Below are 19,302 nucleotides of genomic sequence, written 5' to 3'. Positions count from 1 at the left end.
TAGAAGGCAATATGCAGCACACACAATAAAATGTTAGCTCTTTAGCTCTTGCAAACACCCTTCAGAGATACTAGTATTCATTATTTATATAGTGCCCTTCAACCTGAAGTGTTTTCGTCATGTATCTTCCTACAGAAGCAGCACATAGGAACTTAGAACCACAGGTACCACATGCTTAACACTGAGTATCGGGACAGGTGGACTTCCTGAGCTTGGGACAGCTGGGGAGGTCCACAGGGAAATGCTTTACTTGCAGTCCTATCCTGCATGTTTTGCAGGGAGAGGCAATAATCCAGCCTTAGGTTCTAGCCCAGGTTTGGCTGTGAGAATTAGGATGCTGTTACTCTTGTTGTTCCTGATCCGTAGTGTTACCCTAACAAGTCACATAATTCTTCACGCCTCAGTTTCTTTGACTATGAAATCATGATTTTGCCTCACATGAGCACTGCAAAGCTCAAACTGATCAATGTCAGAAAGTCCCTGGAGATTCCCATGTATGATGCTATACAAATTAAAAGAACGAGCTTATTTGAAACTGTGCTTGGCTTTAAGATTCATATGTGTCTATGTGTCTAAATGACAACCAACAATGTGCTGCTGGGTGACAACAGTTAAGAAAGATTAGAAGATTTAAAAAGATAATGCATAACATGAAATTAATCGCAAGCACAGTCACAGAAAATATTCCATTGGCATCCTAAAAGGAATGATCTCTTAAAGGATCTTTGATCCGGTACATCCCTTGACCTACCGATTCTCTGAGTCCAATGAAGGTTTACAAGCTTTGCTCTCTTTAAAGAACCAAAAGCATGAAATGATCTCTGAAATGTTCATTATCATCCTTAATTCAAGATCTTCAAACACATTGACTTCCACATTTTTAGTTGGTTCATAGATATTCTCTGTTCCTTGAGAATTCAGATAACACCCAAGATCTTCCAGAATGTTAGAAATCTGCAATGTAAGAGGACAGATTGTTATATATTTATTAGCAATTAACTTTATTTGCTTTTTTGCATTAAAATATTTTAAAAGAATGATCTGGAAAGCTTTTCATAAATTAATAATTCCTTGTAATACTCAAATATGAATACAAATTGTGTTGAAATAACACCATCATACCTTCATTTTGGTTTTGGTTCTTGTTTGTTTTTTTTTTTTTTTTAAATTTATACTGTCGAACTTATTCATAAATATGTTGAATTCTACTGCATAAGAAAATGATATAGAATTCCTGGTGAATTAGTTAATTCTGTTCTCTAGACAGACATAACAGAACAGTTTTAGCCAGAAACATGATAATTTCCCTCAGTAATATAGGCTATTCTTTGCTTTCATTTTTGTTTCCTTTCATGTAGAGCCATAAGAAGGCACAGAACTATAATACTACCCTTCTGTTTGCAACTTCAATGCAAAGGCAAGGCCAGAATGTTTTTTAGCATCCCACTGCTTCTCACTATATCATCTAGCTAGAATGCTTCTTGATTCCTTGGGGGCTTTACTAGGTAAGAAACGTTTGAGCTGGGCGCCTTCACACCTTTCATTTCCTCACCACTAAAGGAGAATTGCAAACAGAAAGAGAATATTCCACAGTCATTCTGAAAGCCACTGACAGATTAATGAGTCTCTAATCTTAGCTGCAGCAAAAGGTGACAAGTACATAGCTCCATATGAAGAGTAACCCTAAATGTCTCCCTTACTTTGGTGGGTGAAATTTATCCGGTGTAAATTTATGAAAGGACAGAGTTCATTGCATTTTCTGTCCCACACTGTGCTTGGCCAGTTGGTTCTTCTCATTCCTTGCTCTTTCTTTTTCCCTTTGCTTGATCTGAGAACTATCTAGAGATAACAGCCATATTCTGCCTCATCAGATACAAGGACAGTACGGCTTTGGCTGGTATACCTTCATTTGTTATCTGAATTATTGATTTATTTGTCCAGGAATTAAAAAGATTTCGTAAGACTATCTTGAAACAAGAATCCTCAGGAAATAGTTTAAGCGCAGGTCTCAGCTGCTTCATGGTTTAGTTGCATACTATCTCTTCTTGGCCTTCTGCCATTTCAAGTCAGAAGAGAAGAAAAAAAAGTCACATTTGATTCCCTATCCAGCTTTGGTGTCTCAGTCAAGGTTTAGACCAGGCAGGGATTTGTGTTCTTTGGTGGTGGGAATAGAGAGCAGCTTCCCCATCAGTCCCAGCAGCCGTGGCACACTACACTGTGGCAGGACACCAGTTCACACCGTGGCCTCGGCAATCCCCTCTTAACGGAACAGTCTTTTTTACGTTGATACATTTCCAGTAATATTGAGCAATATTCAGCGATATTCAGGCATGCTAATGTGAGACAGCATCAAAGCAGTAATTAAAAATTTTTTTTAGAGAAAACTGGTACTGAGCTATTTACAGTTTCAAAGTATGAATTGTGATATGTATTTCCCTCTAACCTTCTGTAGTCATATTTGGCCTAACCCTGGATATTTTGACTGTAACATCCCCACAGACTAAAGGTTTAGGGTGTTGTAAGCTTCTGGGAAGGTATTTCTGGAATGGACAGGAATATTTCATAAGCAACTCATTCTCTGTTATATTACCTTAGGAGATACTGATGTTTCTGGTGTTCCCGAACCTTCATCCTTCTGGCTGATAAACACACACGTGATCTCAGATGTATTTTGATTCATTGCAGAAGTGAAAGTAACTGCTGTCATGACAAGAACTGTAAAACAGAAATAGAAAACAAATGTAATCATGTCTAGATCTCTGCTCAGGGATAGTAATTTTAGTAAAAATAAAATACAACAAAACTATAGAAAGATTACATCTTTTAAAAAAAGGAAAAAGACATATGCAGATATCGTGTGCATTTGCAAACTGTATTTGTGTATTGAAGCTGAGTGGAAACACTATCTGGAGAGCCTTTCAAAAGCACAGATACATCACACTTTAGAAGTATGTCCCATAATGTTGCAGAAAATGTCTAAAGACAAAAGCCTCTACGTGTTATGGAGGCTCCTTTAGAAACCACGTTATAGAACACAGGCTCCCTCTTGCAGGTCACTTCTGTATCCGTGTCTCTGAAAGAACCCCCCAGCACCAAACCCTGCAGCTGCAGGTCAGCGTTTGCCCATTGTGAGCTGCTCCCAAACAACGGGATGATCATGCACCATCCCTCCCATCAGCACTAAGGAGGCATCCAAGTCAGAAACACTCCCTAAGCACCCCTCACTCCTGCTCAAAGCAATAGCAAAATATAGTCCTCCAACTTGCAATGGCAAAATATAGTCCTTCAACTTGCCTCTAGACCCCACACTCGGCTCACCCAAGGACTCAAGATCTAGCCTTCCCTTTTCCTTCTCTCCAGGACAGGTTGCATTTGATTTGACACACTGAACACTCTCCTGAGCCTTCCTGGCATGGATTTGTGCACCCAGCAGCTTGCAAACGAGGTCCAGGTTAGATGCTTCTTCCCTTGAGCTGCCATTCACAGCCTTGTGCTCTTCCCCATCTGGGAAGAAAACAAGGCAGCAATTCTCACTATTTTGATGAAAGCAGATGCAAAAAGTGGAGGGCAAGGAAGAGTAAGCCCATGGCTTTCTCCTGCCTTCTCCTTCCTCCATACCTCCCTGTCTCTGTCATGACCCAGGAGCCTATAAAGCCAGGACAGCTCACTTGCCAACTCCCAGCCCTGGCAGGAGTAGCAAATGTCATTTCTCCTTGCGTGTAAGGAGCAGTGGGAAAGCTTCTGGTGCCTCAAAGGCATCATCTCTCCGGAATGCTTCATATGAGCCTTTCTGCAGGGACTGCATCTTGAAAAGTTACCTTTTAGCCTTAAGGGAGCTATATAATAATCCTGTCCCCACTGTTGCACATAAACAAGAAAAACAGAAGTAAGACTGCACAACTGGCTTGGGGAAATGTGTCTGATTTCCATTAAGTCCCTAAAGCCAGCCCTTTACACTACAAATAAGCACTGAATCATAAAATAATATCTCTCTCTTGGTGACCTGGAAAATTTTTGCCCTCAGGTCTTGGTTTTTTGCTTTTCTTTTTTTTTCCCCTCAGCTCCTGAGATGGTTGGACATAAAGCAAGGTGCAGAGTTGAAGGAGGAAAAAAGGTAAATATATTGGGAAGAGCTTGAAGGATGAAAGTAGTGAGACTGTTTTGGCAGGTGATGGAAAGAGCAAAACTCGAAGAAGGAAGAAATAAGTAAGAGTTGCTGCCATCTCCTCTGACATTTGCGCCTCCTGGAGCTGCCTGAGCTCTAAGCTGGCAACACTTTGACAACCACTTCTCAGGTCTCTTGGCAAATGTGGATTAAGACTGAGTCCTTCTCATTCAGGCACCTACCATACACTTCATTTTGGGTGCCACCTTTCCACAGTATACACAGGCAATGGTCTGCTTTTGCAGACCTCTGAGGAAGAATTTGCCCGTCTGTCTGTGATTCCTAAGAAATGTGAACAGGACTTCTTTGTGGAGACATGTTTCTCCCTCCATTGGCTATAAAGATAATGCTGGCATTCTTGAGACAGTGAGTGCCAGAGAGTAGCTGAAAGGCAGGTATGCATTAGGTATCTACATCAAGTATGCTGAATTCCTCACCATCGATGCAACCCAGGTTTCCAGTCCTCTCACTAGCCTTTCATCAAGTCATTCTCTGCTCAGCTTTCTCCACTTCTGTTTGCTTTTTGTTTACCTTTCACCCTTTCAAACCATAGACCATCTGACTGGCTCACAGACAGAGGCTTAGCTGATGGAAACCCACCTACATCCACTGATTTCCAAGACACACCAGCTGAAACCACCTGAAAATATGACCACAAAAAATCAACTCATTTGGCCTGTTGAGCATTCCATTGCTTCAGCCTTCTGATCTGCAAATAGTTTTATCCCTGGCATTACTCCAGTTTGCTCACGTTGTCTTGTTAGCAGGATGCTTAGCACTACAGTAGGAAAGGGAAAGACGTATTTAAACACAGGGAAAAGATTTGCAGCTAAAAGTTGGGCAGAAGCAGACAGATGTAGCAACCAGACTGTGAGCAAGACATGCAAAAAACGTGTCTGATGAACTGGAACTGCATCTGTAAAGGACAGTATGTGGGAGTCTATGCTGGAAGAGGGAGTAGTGAGCACCCTGAGACCCTCATGTATAAGAGAAAATGGGACTCCTTGTCCTGGCAACTGCTATAGCTTGTCACTGCTGTACTCTGCCTTTATTTGTGTGAAATCCAGGAAGGTTTTTAGGGTAAGGAAGGATATTTTGAAGCCAAGATGATTCCAGCTGCTGTACAATGAGAAAAAATGAGTAATGTGACAGTCAGAAGTATTTACATAACAGACAGTGGCCTAAACTTGTGTAGCTCTAAGACAAATATGTTAGATATTGACAAAATAGAAAATGAGAGCACGAATGAGCTTTTAAGAAGAAGTAGAATCAAGAAAAGAAATATTTGGAAAATGGTAATGCTCTGATTCACTGTCTTGATCTTTCAGCTTCTAGCTGGCCTGCTCAAAGGCTGCTGTTACGGTTATCAGTCATCCTCTCAAAAGCCCAAAGTAAGAACTGCAGAGACTGAAAGCACTGGGTAAGGAATATCAGATATGTAGTGTGCATAATGATCTTGTGTATTGCCAGACTGTAGTGAAGCTGGAATGGAAATAAATTGCTGTCTCTGAACAATGATTGTTTATTCGTGCTTTCCATCTTCATTATCTTTTTATAGGTTATACAAAAATAAATGCAGTAGGAGAAAACTTGTTCTCACTGGAGTCAGACAAACCTCTAGTTGCCATAAATTGAGTCAGGATTTCATCAAGATGTGTAGGCACATACATGGGGAAATGCCTGTACAAGTCAAAAAGTGGGCTTACATGTTACAGTGCTGAGAAGAAAGGCCTGAATCTACTGTAGCGATATCAAAACAAGAAGCTATGTTTAAGCTAGTTCAGCTATCAGATGGTTCACCTAATGGAACTGCTTACAAAATTTTATTTTCAAATGGGTAATGACTAAAATAGCCTTTGGAAAATTGGGAAAGCCACTCCAAAATATGTTGAAAGTCTGAGTTTATCAGAAAGAGACTAGCTGAGGAACTGAAGCACTGTGAAGGATGAAGAGAGAACCTTTCTCTTTGTACCAAGGGATGCATCTTGTGTTTGTGTTCAGCTAGGGGTGCTTAGCATTTTACACCACAGTCAGGACTTTCCCAGACATTGAACAATCTTTCACTCCACTTTACAGCCCAGGAGACTTACATAAAGCAAACTGTGTTTTGCTACTTATTTGGCTTCTGACTGTTTTCTCTGGGTGAGACACTCTGGATCAACTTTCCAAAATTTTCATCCTGATCAGGGAAGGTAGAAAGACCCTTTTTCCAGGAAAGCTGTAGTTCTGCCAGTCATGTGCTGCCAGAAACAAATCTGTAAAAGTGGTGACATGGGTGAGCCTAATAAGCATGCATTAACTCTTAAAAATCCCACACCTTTGCACACGGCTGCCTTTTTCTCAAATCACGCCCAAAGTGGTGGATGCTGAAGTTAGAATTTTACTTAATATAAATATGATAAAAATCAGAGGGAGGCAGGATAGGTAAAAAGAACTGATCTTAAATTAATTCCTACCTTTTACCCGTATCTTCTTTCTCTCCCATCAAACAACTTTTCTCCTCACCTTTCAGCACACCTTCCTTCCTTGATGTCTTTATCCTTTCAACTTAAATAACTCCCAGCTTCTAAAAAAATGCAACCTGTGAGTTCATTCTTACACGGTGATGGGGCCAGAGGTGTTGCTCCATGTTGCAGAATAATAACCATCTTAATACAAGGTTTAACAAGCAAGGTGGGTGACAAGATGTTTCTGTTGCAGCTCATGCTAACTGTGACTAGTTGTAATACTGGATGGGGTACATCTAGGTCAGGACCAGTCATTTATCTAGTCTTACCAGTTAATTACAGCAAACATTACATGAATTGATTTAATTATGCAGTCATGTTCAAACATGATTGAGATTTGAGACTGAAAAAAAAAGCCTATAGAGTGTGGTAGCTCTTCAGGAGGGTTTAGTGGAAGGGAATCAAGAATCTCTAGACTTGAATCACTGAGCAGGAAAGCAGTGAGAGAGGGGAGTAGGGGAGACCACGCAGTTTCATGAAGTGCTTAATTAGGCTCTGCGTACTGAGTCAAAAACTAATAATGAGAAACAACACAGATATTATACAGCATCCTGGAACGCTACCGTCACCTGCCAGTCTTGTTTGCCACTGCCTGCAGCCCTGGATTGTTTTTCATCCGGATCCGCCCCCCCCTCCTATTTTTACCACCTGAAGCCGTTCAGCCTACGCCACCCCCCCTGTTTCTTCCCGGGGCTCTTCTGCCCGGGAGCCGAGTCCCGCTGCAGAGGGACCGCGAGCACCAACGCACCGGCGGGACGGCGGCCGCCGCCAGGGGGCGCTGCCGCCCGCGGCGCCCTCCCGCCAGCGCCCCCGGCTCGGGGCAGCGCGGAGCCCACACTCGGCCCTTTGAAGCGCAGGGGTAGTTTCCCGGCCGGTAACTAACTCGACCAGTTTGGCTCCTCTTTGCTTGCGAGGGAGCTGCCCTGGGTTGGTTTGTTGTTAGGAAATGAAACGTGAAGCAAAAAATCCTTGTAAATTCTTTCATACACGGATTAAATCATTGATGACGGATAACTGTTTTTTTTTTCTTCTTTTCTTCCATGGGGTCTCCAGCAAACACTTTCTGATTTTCTATAAAATGACAGAAGGCTTAAAAAGACCGACCCTTTCTGGAAGATCCCATGGTCATCCTTGCACGGCTCAGACAGGATTCTGACTCAGTTCTATCATTTTGGGGAAAAAAAAATGTAAAAAAAGGTATTTTTTGCACAAGAACAACTCATGCATATACAGTAAAAACTTCCTACTCAGCAGAACAGCTTTAAATAGGTTGTACCCTTATTTATTATAGTGGTCTCAAAAGCATTTCTTTTGCAGAGTTATTAAACCAGAACTTCTTGTCACAGTGAATAACCATTTTTAATTCATCCAGTGCAAGTGCCAGCAAAGGGTTCTGCTGCTTCATAACTTAGTCACTTTATGTCAGCTTCTGTAGTAAAACTACACTGCCTCTGCCTAAGAAGTTTGCTTCCCTAGTCTTTCCAAATTTAATCTATGTCAGAATCTGAAAGATCTTTCAACATATGAGAAAGAAAGAAGAAGTCAGCTCAGTCTGCCTCAGGAACATCACTGCCAGGACCCGCCTGCTCCAACATAGTTTACCAGAAGCAGCACAGAAGACTCTGTCCACAAATTAATTTTCTATATTTTTAGTTTTCCTCGTTTTTCCCTCAACCCTCCATTTTCAGATCCCACATGAAAACAGTTGCAAGAAATTTACTCTTTCACATTTTTTTTTTAAATATATCTAATGACTTGGCCACTGTTTCCAAGAATTTGTGCTCTGTCTTGTTATATCCTAACATATTTTTTGGTACAGATTTCAGCAAACTTCATCTTTTGGATAAAATTATGTCTTTCAATGCTAATACCTTTCTTCTTAGCAGAGGACAGTCAGCAGCCCTGCCTATGGCTCATTGCAGCCAGCTTATGAATTACACAGAAATTTTAACAAAGAATAATTGAGATGGCTGTAGATTTCAAAGAAGTTATCACACTGGGGATGTATTTTACACTCCTCTGTCAGAGAACTAAACAAAACCTCGTCCAACAGAACAGGCAGCTGGGAGTCAGCAGAGCTACTCCTGGTTTCTTACTGATTACTTACAGATATGTTTGCTTCAGTGCCTTATGTAGTAAAAATAAGCTAATGATGACACAAAGTGCAGGCATATTTTTCACATGGTACTACTACATATCGACCTTTATTAACTACTTTTGCCATGTACTTTGTCACAGACTGATTCCAAATCATGCCCTGTAATTCATATTGTGATTTCAGCATTCATTTAAGCCAGGATGAATAACAAACCAGTTTGATTTATCTATATATTTCTATAATTTTTCAGACTTTCTAATCATATACCTGCCCTCCTGAGTACATGAGACTTGCTGTTCCTCTGGGAATGAATTGCTGTTAGTGAGGGACTGTGTACATTTATGAGCAGCCCAACCCCTTCAGCTGTTGCAGGCTTTTTTGCTAAATACAAACTGGCCCTAGCACCATGTTGCTCATTAATTTATAGATTGGCTTTGAAATCACTTTTCTGAGTTCTTAGTCTATGCCAGTAACTCATGATTTTTATCTTAAAAAAAAAAAAATTATCTCCTTAGCACGAAGCAAATGCTGAAGGCTGAAGCAATCAAGACATTTAGCTCTGTTTATCTCTCTGTCCTGCCTCTTCTGGTTTTTGTTTACCTGGGTTTGGCTGAGGAAGGACTGCAGGGCTATATTCAAACCCTTATTTGCCTTTCATTTCACTAAGATAACTTTCCATCTACCTTCCCTGTGAGACCGAGATAAAAGCACTGCTCAAACAGCTGAACTGTTGTTTTGCTTGTTATTATTCATTTTGTCAGCTTTGCATGGGACTAGCTGAATGAATGACAGCCCTTCCACAGGTCCGCCAGACTGTGATCCCATGGTGACTTCTCTGCTCAGGCTGGTGCTCACAGGGAGTTCACTGAAATCCCTGCTGCTCTACCCACAGTTCAGGACATCCCAGACACTTGTGATCCAGTTTACAAAGAATAAGTGGGACTGCTGAGGACACCCTTTTTGGGAAGTGGTTTCAAAGTGGCTGAAAAGGCAGTGAACCTCAGCTACCATGGCAACCTCCCTTTCTGAGGAAGAGCCTACATTGTGGCTGGTTCTTCTTCTGCTTCTTACCCACATCTTCTGTCCTCTCAAGGGAGCTGCTTCTTGGCTCCCACAACACCCAGACCTTTGCAACCCACTAAGTATGGTGAACAGTGGTATCCTGGGCCACACTAGGAGGTGTTTTGCCGGCAGGTAGAGGTCCTTCCTCTCTACTCAGCATTAGCAACAACAAACCTGGAGTCCCGTGTCCAGCTGTGGGCTCCTCAGTGTAAGAGAGACATGGACATACTGGCAAAAGTCCAGCAAAAGGCCACAAAGGTGATGACTGGAGCATCTCTTCTATGAGGAAAGGATGAGAGAGGTGGGACTGTTCAGCCTGCAGAACAGAAGGCTCAGGGAGATCTTATCAAAGTGTATAAATATCTGAACGGAGGGTGCAAAGAGGATGGAGCCAGGCTCTTTTCAGTGGTCCCCACTGGCAGGACCAGAGGCAATGGGCACAAACTTTTTCACCATGTGGGTGACGGAGCACTGGCACAGGTTGCCCAGAAAGGTGGTGGTCTCCACCCTCAGAGCTATTCAGAAGCTACCTGGACAGGGTCCTGGACAGCTGGCTCTAGGTGGCCCTGCTTGAGCAGGGATGTTGGACCAGATGACCTCCAGAAGTCTCTTCCCACCTCATGCTTTCTGTGATTCTGCGAACAAAGGGACAGTTCTATGGGCAAAGAGGTGCTGGTGTGATGCCACCACAGAGGTCCCCCACAAATCAGAAAGTGGCATTGGACTGTCCTTATTCTTGACTGTTCTCTAGAGGGTGTTTGCTCATGGGAATGGCATGTTTGTGCCATTAAAAAGCTGGATAGACAACCCTGAAGCAAAGCAAACAGATACATCTCATCTAATGACATAAGTAAGTTTGCTTTAACTCCTTTTTTTATTTTTTTTTAAAACTGCTCTGTGTTTAAGTACTCTAGTCTCATTATCTGACACAGTCTAGAACTTCTACTGACATTAGTGGAATTACTAACTTCTTGCAAGCAAGGCCTATTTTATTTAAGTACTCAAAGGTAAAGTATGAGATTCCTGGCACCTTATCAACAGGAGAAAAGGATCTGCCTGAAAGAGAAATGAAAACAGAAGACGGCAGATAATAAAATGATACTACTTGTCACACTAATATTGTAAAACTTCCCTTTTAAATGAAAACAACCATTTCCACAACTGACTACAGTATACTGTCCTTCCTTTCCTGGAAGAGGGAGCAAGAAGAGAACACGGAAGGCCTGAATTGTGTATGGGGGAAGGATGGACAGAAAGAGGGAGAGTGGGAGAGAATGTTTTTTCTACAAAATATGAAAAGATAAAAATGAATCCAAGCTATCTGATAAAAATGGTAGTTGGTATTTGGTACCAAATTTGGTAAAAATTAACAAAAAAAAATACTAGTTTTTCTTATTTGTATCATTATGAGGTTAGGGTTAAAATACAATTGCAATTCCCAAGCAGTTGTACAAATGTAAAATTCAACATATTCCTTAAAGAGCATGTTGTAACAATAAACCACTTTTCAAAGCAGCCCTCATATCTCACCCATTAGAAATCTTATCTACACAACAAAGCTTAGACTACAAAGAAAAGAGTAAATAATGTCTTACTTTTACAACAGTAACAGAGTTAGCTTTTCTGTCTGTTTATCCTGTTCAGGTTTTTTAGCAGTTTTTAAGGAAACATCTTAGAAAAATTAGGGAGCCATTCCTTCCTTTGGATGGGAAATAGGCACACATTTATCTAACTATCTGTCTAGCTTTGTTACCATCTTTCATAAAATACAGAGGAGAAAAGAAGAGTCTATTCTTCAAACACACCAGCAATTTTTAGGGTATTATCTGTGTTTGAAGGGTTACAGATTTCTTAAGGAAGCATTTTGCACCATGTTTCAGTTTAGAATACTATAGCATCTTCTTAAATGCATTTCTATTAACAGCAATAGGGTTAAGCCGTATGGGAAATAGGGTCTTCCTGCCCATCTGAGAAATGTTGCTGTTTGTTGGCTCTGGACTGATTTTTTGGTCCCTATTTTCCTTTTAAAAGTGTGTGATTACTGGGATTAAACAGTCCTTGCCCTTTTCTAGTGCTACTATTAAAAAACAAAATTGCTTTTCGCCTTCATTGGTCATCCACTCCTGCTCTTTCACATTTTGGCTCTGTAAATGTTTTACTCTCCAGTTTAATTTCCACTGCTGTTTGCTGGACCTTTTCATCCCTGCCTTTCGCAGCAAACATCTCTGTGAAGATTTTCAGAAAACCTAACTCAATCTAATGAACCAAAACATCTTCTCAGCTAACAGAGCAGAACCTGAAACATGGATGAGTTTATGCCATGAAGTTTCAGGTCTTTTGAAAGCTACATTTTGAGAAACCTGTGAACAAGAGGTGCTCTGTGCTGTATTATTCTGGGGTTATTATAGGAAGGGTCTTGAAGGGGATGCTGCAGAAGGATAGGATGCCCTCAGCTCTGCTTCACTGACAAACCTGCCTCTGCTGAGCAGTCACAGCAGCATGTACCCACTCACCGCTGGACAGAGATGTGGAGGTGGCCCTGGCAGTCAGACTGTGCTCTGGGCATCTTCCAGCTTCTCAGTAGCTTGAAATATGGGTAACCTGAGGAATTTTCTGGAGAAAAGGGGGGAAAAGCAAATGGTGCCAAACCTCAAAAGAAACAAAACACCCATACTTTTAAGTTGCGTTTACTTCCATTGGAAAATAACCCTTTACCAGCACAATCCTTTCCCCTTCAGGAATCTTTACTTCAGAAGTGATACCTTATCTTCTGATCCATGAAATACATGGTGATGGATGACCATGAAAGTATGTTCTGCTGAGAATGACGATTTCCCTGAGTAAGCAGACCATGTACTGGCCTTATCCTGCATTCACAGCCGGCTTGCACCCAGGTTTTTGCATGTTTTGGGAAAGAGCCTGAGGTCAGGATCAAACCTGATTCCCCCTGGGGTGCTCATTGATTTCACCTTCCTGCCCGTGGCAGGGCTTGGTGCCTGAACTTGCTCTGGAATGTTTGTCAGCTGGTTTGTCGGAGAGGAATTGGTGTATTGCTGGGAGATGGACAGATCCTGCAGGTGGCTGTGTCCCAAGCATTTCTGGTGTTCTCCTTAAAAAGAAGTGTGCTGGTCCATCTCATATTTTCCCGGTCTCCACCACAGGAATGTAATAGACACCTGTGTGTTCTGGGAGGGGTTTTTCAACAGTATTGTCCTATAGTTTTTGTGCAATCAGACACACCATAATTTAATCCAGAGCTCATTAGGGCCTGAGTTTGCAGTCCTTACTCATATAAAATTTCCTCTCATTTGCCAGCCATAGGGAGATCTCAGTCAGCATCTCACAGATTCATTTCTCTCAGGTGCCCTGAAACTGCGGGTAACCTCGTGAACAGCTCTTAGTAGGAAAGGGAGCAACAAAAACAAAGGGAGCAAGAGCAGTTGTTAATGGAAAACTTCCCCTGATGAGAAAGGTCACTGAAAGTCTCTGTTCATCACAAAATTCTCCATTTTGTGAAACATGAAACCATACCCTTGTATGTAGTGATAAGACAAGGGGTAATGGCTTTAAACTGAAAGAGGGTAGATTTACATTAGATATAAGGAAGAAATTATTCACTATGAGGATAGTGAGGCACTGGAACAGATTGCCCAGAGAAGTTGTGGCTGCCCCCTCCCTGGAAGTGTTCAAGGCCAGGTTGGACGGGGCTTAGAGCAACCTGGTCTAGTGGAAGGTGTCCCTGGCCATGGCAGGGGGGTTGGAACTAGATGATCTTGAAGGTCCCTTCCAACCCAAACCATTCTATGATTCTGTGATTCTATGATTCTACGATACTGCCTCAGTTCCCAGGCCTCATCCACCCTCCCACCTCATTCACTAATGCAAGGCTAATTGTATGCTAGATAATATTCTCTTTAACCACAAGCTCTTGCTTGGGATGACCAGAAAAAGTTAAGAAGATGAGGAACTGGAATAGCACTTTTAATGTATATAGCTGTATTTACATATATATTGTGTTGTATGTATTGTTTTCTAAAGTTCTTGGGATTACATTCCTTGCTGATGGGGAGCATTTATTTCCAGCACATAACATGGGCAAGATACTTTTTCTTTCCTGCAACTTTTGCAGTTCGAGGTCTATAATTTAAAGACAGACCTGGTGTCTTAAGTCTACAGATATTCTGGAGATTCTCCTCTAGGTGCTATTATAGTTTAGTTTTCTTTTTCTTTGCTGGTTAACTGCTGCAGTTTCTGACGATTCTGGTTCATCATAATGATACCGTCTGCCACCTGCACAATTTATTACTAGGTCTTATCTCTAGACAATAGATAGTTTCTTAAAGCGAACATATGCATTTTTAAGAAATTACATATAATTAATTAAATACTTAACATTTTTTACATCAAAATTGCTTTTAAAGAGTGATATGCTACAGAGAGATGTATGGAGCTAGCAGTTCTCAGGATTTCTGCTGTCAGCTATGCCTCTGATCCTTCAAACCCTATCTGGTTTGTATGTCCAAAAGCATTTGCATTTTACCCTATAACAGCTAGCCTTACAAGAAATAACACTGCCTCCCCATATACCTCACTTGACTAAATAATATCTCAACAGAAAGAACACCAGTCCTCCCGGAGGATGATCACACCTTGAGGCTCTCACACCTTTTGCTCTCTCTCTGCAGAACTGTCTCTTAGCCGCACTGAAGTCTATCCCTCACAGGGGCCTTTGGGCATCATCACGTCCCAGATGCTAATGATTTTTATTTACTTTGTTATGCAGCCTGCAAGACTAGCAAAGCTGAGTCAAGAAGAAAACGCAGAAATCCCTCTTTGACAGGGTTTGCTTAGTAGTAGTATCAGCAGTCATGCAAAGCAGGAGATCATAAAATACTCATTTTCATTTTTACTCCACCTTCTCTTCAAATAGCTTATGTAGACTTTCAACCATGAATGAATAATATCTAACTATTGCTCTTTGAAGTAAATATTATTATCCCTGTATATGGAGCTGAAAATGGACCGCAGATTGTTAAATAACTTTCCCAGGCGTACATCAGAACTGTGTCAAGCAGAAAAAAACCCACTCTTTTTGTTTCAGGTCTGGATTTTGATTGGGCAAGATCATGTTTGATAGGAGCAAGCCATTTATTTTAGAGCTAGAGAAAAATAGTTTCGGGCATTTGAGATGGAAGTAAATGTTATTTCTTTTTCTCTTAGCAGTTAAATGTTGGGATGATTTTCAGTAGAGGAAATCAAGCTTTAAAATCCAAACCTCTTCACTCTAACAAAACAAATGCACTTTCTAGATGTCAATATCATGCCTTCTTCTATTTAGATCATTAAACAACAACAACAACAACAGATTATTTACCTGGGAAGTTGCAGATAGATTGTTTAAAGTGATTGGGTCAAGCTAGCATTAACACCAGGAAACACATTTACATCAGGAAAAACAAAAAAAAAATCAGTATATTTATATAATTTTTGCTCTGAGCATGAAATGTGTCAGGTGCATGAGAACAAAAGCTGGGCTGGGCTGGGACAGATGAGGACAATGGGAGGGAGAAGAGCATCCCCAGAAGAGAGAAGAAAGGTATGACAGAAAATAAAAGATGTGGGAGAAAATGAATGGACAAGACATCAAAGGAGAAAAAAAGGAAAGATGCGAAGAGAAGCAGTGCGAGGCTGGAAAATGGAGAGGAAAGGATCTGAGGAGCTGCGCGAGATGACCTTACCTGCTAGCTGAAATGGGCTTCCAGTAGGGCGGCCGCAGGGCCAGCCCGCTGCCATGGCTGGCAATGCCCTGCAGTCCCCCAGCCCTGCGAGTGAAACCGAGCTGCGCAGGTGGTTGCCTTAAGGGTGCACGTCACTGACCACAGTGAAACCACTTCTTCAAAAGTGACGGCCTGAGGCCTGAGCCTGAAGGAAACGGGGAGAAGAGGGCCTCTCTGGGGGTCGGGGAGCGTCTTCCTTCTGTCAGAGGATGCCTCTGCCAAGCCAGGCAGCTGCCTCCACTCCAGCTGCTCAGCCCTCTCCTGGTTCTTTAGCCCTTTGCTCGCACTTCTACAAAAACATATTTTCTAGTGCAAATTTGGTGCAGCTGACTTTTTGCTGTCTCACCTCAGTTCTTATTTTCGAAGCAGTTATAGTTTCTGCTTTCACACACTGGCAGTCTGCATAATTTCTCTGAGTATCGATGACGGGAAGAGCAAGTGGCACTGCCAAGCTAGAGAGCTCAAAAAAAAAATCCAAATGAAGTTTGCGCGACGCCATGGGAATACCCTGACACATCTGTTGTCGTGGGTCGAGGGAGATTTCCTTTGCTGCGTGAGCACTTGGTCTGCTGATGACAGAGTACCTGCTGTGGTCACCTCTGAGAGACCAGGGGGCTGCCACCCAGATGGGGAGCGTGTTTGCAGTGCGGGGCTGTGTTTACTCAAGGGGGAACAGGGAACTAGCACTGTCCGCAGGAAGGTTCAAACCGAGCAACAGCTGCTCTGAAGTCGTTTTGCAGATGGCTTGTCTAGAGGATAAAAATAAAGGCTTCCAGGTTTGCCCTCAGACGCGAGCCTCTAGGGACACTGTTCGTCTGCCCTCAGCCTGTCCCGGCTCGCTGCCTCCCTCTGAGTGTAGCACTCCACGACCTGCCTCCTCATTGCCTCCTGGTCGCTGGTGTGTAAAGGGTCGAACTAGCTTGCCCATGGTTGAAGTTGCTTGCTGCAGCAAGGCCCCCGGGTTTGTATCAGGACAGGACACTGCCAAGGGGCAGGCAAATCTCCCCAGCTTCCCCAGTTGTGCATTGCAGCCCCCGGGTAAAGTGGATCCAGTTCTAAGGAATAAGCTGGATCATATCCCCCAGGATATGCTGGGGGATTTTTATTATTCTTTCAGCTGTTATATTTTTACTTGATAGGGACTAAGCATCCATTCTGCAATTATATGGAACCTGGATAAAAAGAATCCCTAAGCAAATAAATTCCATGTTAGTAAGGTGTTCTCAGAAATCTGACAGATGATATCTAGATTTTTAAATTTTTTTTTGATAACTGATAAATAACTTCTTTTGCATTATGAAAGGTTAAATAAAAATGTAGATGGACCTGAACTAGACAGATATATCATAGGTAAGAGAAGCCATAGAAAATGTCCCAAAGGCAACGGGGGAAATAGCATTGAGGCCAGCACTGTTAGCAAAGATGAGCACATGACCTCTCACAAAACTGCCTTAAAAATACACACTGAGGCAATAGCAGTGTACTCTGGTGCCGAAGAGAAGTTTGTATGTGATGCAGTGCAAAGGAAGGAGCTGAAATGATATGAAAACTAGGAAGGTACATATTTGCAAGGATGCAAAAACCAGGAAATAAAGTGTAGGATTCTGCAGGCATTAGAGAAATCATTGCAAACAGGGAAATGTCATGTTGGCAACAAGTTTTCGGGGCTGGCAGGTTGACTTTTTTTTTCCACAGCCCTCACTGCTACACAGTCCCAGTATGGATGAGGTTGGAAGACACCTCTGGAGATCGCCTGTTCCAACCCCGTGCTCAAAGCATGATCAGCTAGCACAGGTTGCCCCTGACCACATCCAGTAGGATTTTAAATATCTCCACAATTTCTCCAGGCAATCTGTGGAGTGCTCAACCACCCTCACAGTAAAATTGTTTCTTCATGCTTCAGAGGGAACCTCCTGTTTGTGCCCATTGCCTCTGGTCCTGTCACTGTGTACCACAGAAAGGAGTCTGGCTCCTCCAACAGATATTTATACACATTGACAAGATCCCCTCAAGCCTTCTTTTCTCCAGGCTGAACAGTCCAGGCCCTTTCACTCCCTCCCTATGTCAGATACCCCCAGTCCCTTACCATCTTCATGGTTCTTCACTGGACTCACTCCAGTAAGTCCATGTCTGTCTTGTATTTTCTTGTATCCCTTTCAACACCACACCTACATACAAGTTTTGCCCTCAGAAACCAGGGTGCAGACAGTTTGTGCTTCTGCTCTGAAACTACCAGAAATCTAACCCAGTCGCTGCTCATGGGCAGTCAGGTGGCATGGCAATGACCTGTCAGAACACTTACATATATACTAAAAGAGTGGATGCTTGTCCTTTGATTTAAAATTGGTAAGTGAGCAAAGTGCTTTGTTTTCTCTTCCACCTGATGCATTCAGTACTAGAAGCTGCCGGGATTTCATTGAAGATATTTTGCCTTTTTGTGGTTCAGACAAGGAAAAACTAACATTAACTTTCTTGACTGTAAGTATGAGAATCTGTTGCCGGTGATTCAGCTGACCCGATATCAGAAGTTTTAATGAACATGTGATGTTTTGAGCTTAAAAACTTCTGTGAAAGATGCCATCAGTTAGGACAGTTCATATCTACTGGATGAAGCCAAAATAAATATATAAAATCTGGCATATTAACTTATTGCTAAGGATGCTGGACTGGGGTTGGAGAGGGTTCAAAGAATGTGTCATACACATGTATATGACAGTAAAGCATTCCTCTGAGTAAGTAGGGTTTTTTCTCCCACAGAGGAAAATGGCTTCAGTTACCAAGTATTTTATTCAAGTTATGTCACATCATGGTTGGCCTTCACTGCAACAGTTAGATAAAGCCAGCTCCAGTGGGAGTAGCCACATGGTAAGAAACTCTCTAGCTAAACCGTATGTCTGAATTACCAGCACAGTGAAACTAGACTTATATTTTAGTGCTTGTACTAATATGAACTCTAGCCTAGGGCTAGACCTCCCCCCCCATACATTATTAATATAGGTGTTAGCATACATTATTAATGTAGGTGTTAGCAGGAACACTTCAGGGTCAACTCCTGACTTGCTACTTGATTTGAATTCAAAACTTCACCAAGTTGGAATGAATTTCTTTTTGTATGTGAATGGGAGTCTGGTTAGGAGCAACATTTGGTTTCTTCCAGATACTGTTAGTAAGGACAACCCCCTAGTCAGGGACCCATATTACCACAGCAGGTTGGTCCATTCAATCCAATGTCCCAACTGCCATATTAGTCATTCTCAAACACTTCAAAGGAAGATTAAAAGAACCCTAATTTTGTGGAATAATTTCCTCAAGAGTGGCAATTTTCCTTAGACTTCAGCCAACAGCTGTTCTATATCCTGAACTATCGAGCTTTATTACTCTTCCTTCAAAAAATAGATGAACAAATGCTAAATTCTTGTTTAATATTACTGTGGACTCTGATCATGTTTATATTTTTGCAAATCTTGCTAACTTTTTTTCTTAATGATATACTATAATGATAGACTTTAAAGTTTAAATTCAGATGATGTGAAAACTTTTTTTAGAAGCCTTTCCTTTGATCAGTTTCAATAATATTAAGCAAGGCTAGTTTTGTAAGTAGAGATAATATCTTTTAATAGCCAACTGTTACTGTTGAAAAAAACCGTGTTCAGACATTATTTTTCCAACTACTTGGTTGGTTTAACAAGATTC

General features: G+C 41.8%; 1 protein-coding gene across 1 annotated transcript in view; it reads right to left on the bottom strand.

Annotated features, from left to right (window-relative positions):
- Positions 1-16,108, bottom strand: part of FLT3 (fms related receptor tyrosine kinase 3) — a 46,930-nt gene extending 30,822 nt beyond the window's left edge. The window contains exons 1-5 of the mRNA XM_074860788.1: positions 15,956-16,108; positions 4,697-4,805; positions 3,319-3,504; positions 2,591-2,715; positions 752-954 (exon numbers count right to left, since the gene is read on the bottom strand). Of these exons, the coding sequence (XP_074716889.1) occupies positions 752-954; positions 2,591-2,715; positions 3,319-3,504; positions 4,697-4,805; positions 15,956-16,108 (776 nt within the window). The remainder of the gene's footprint in view (positions 1-751; positions 955-2,590; positions 2,716-3,318; positions 3,505-4,696; positions 4,806-15,955) is intronic.
- Between the last annotated feature and the right edge of the window lie 3,194 nt (positions 16,109-19,302).

This window comes from Strix uralensis, chromosome 2 (assembly GCF_047716275.1).
Source record: "Strix uralensis isolate ZFMK-TIS-50842 chromosome 2, bStrUra1, whole genome shotgun sequence".
Taxonomy (NCBI): domain Eukaryota; kingdom Metazoa; phylum Chordata; class Aves; order Strigiformes; family Strigidae; genus Strix; species Strix uralensis.
This window is presented reverse-complemented; position numbering and strand designations above follow the sequence as displayed.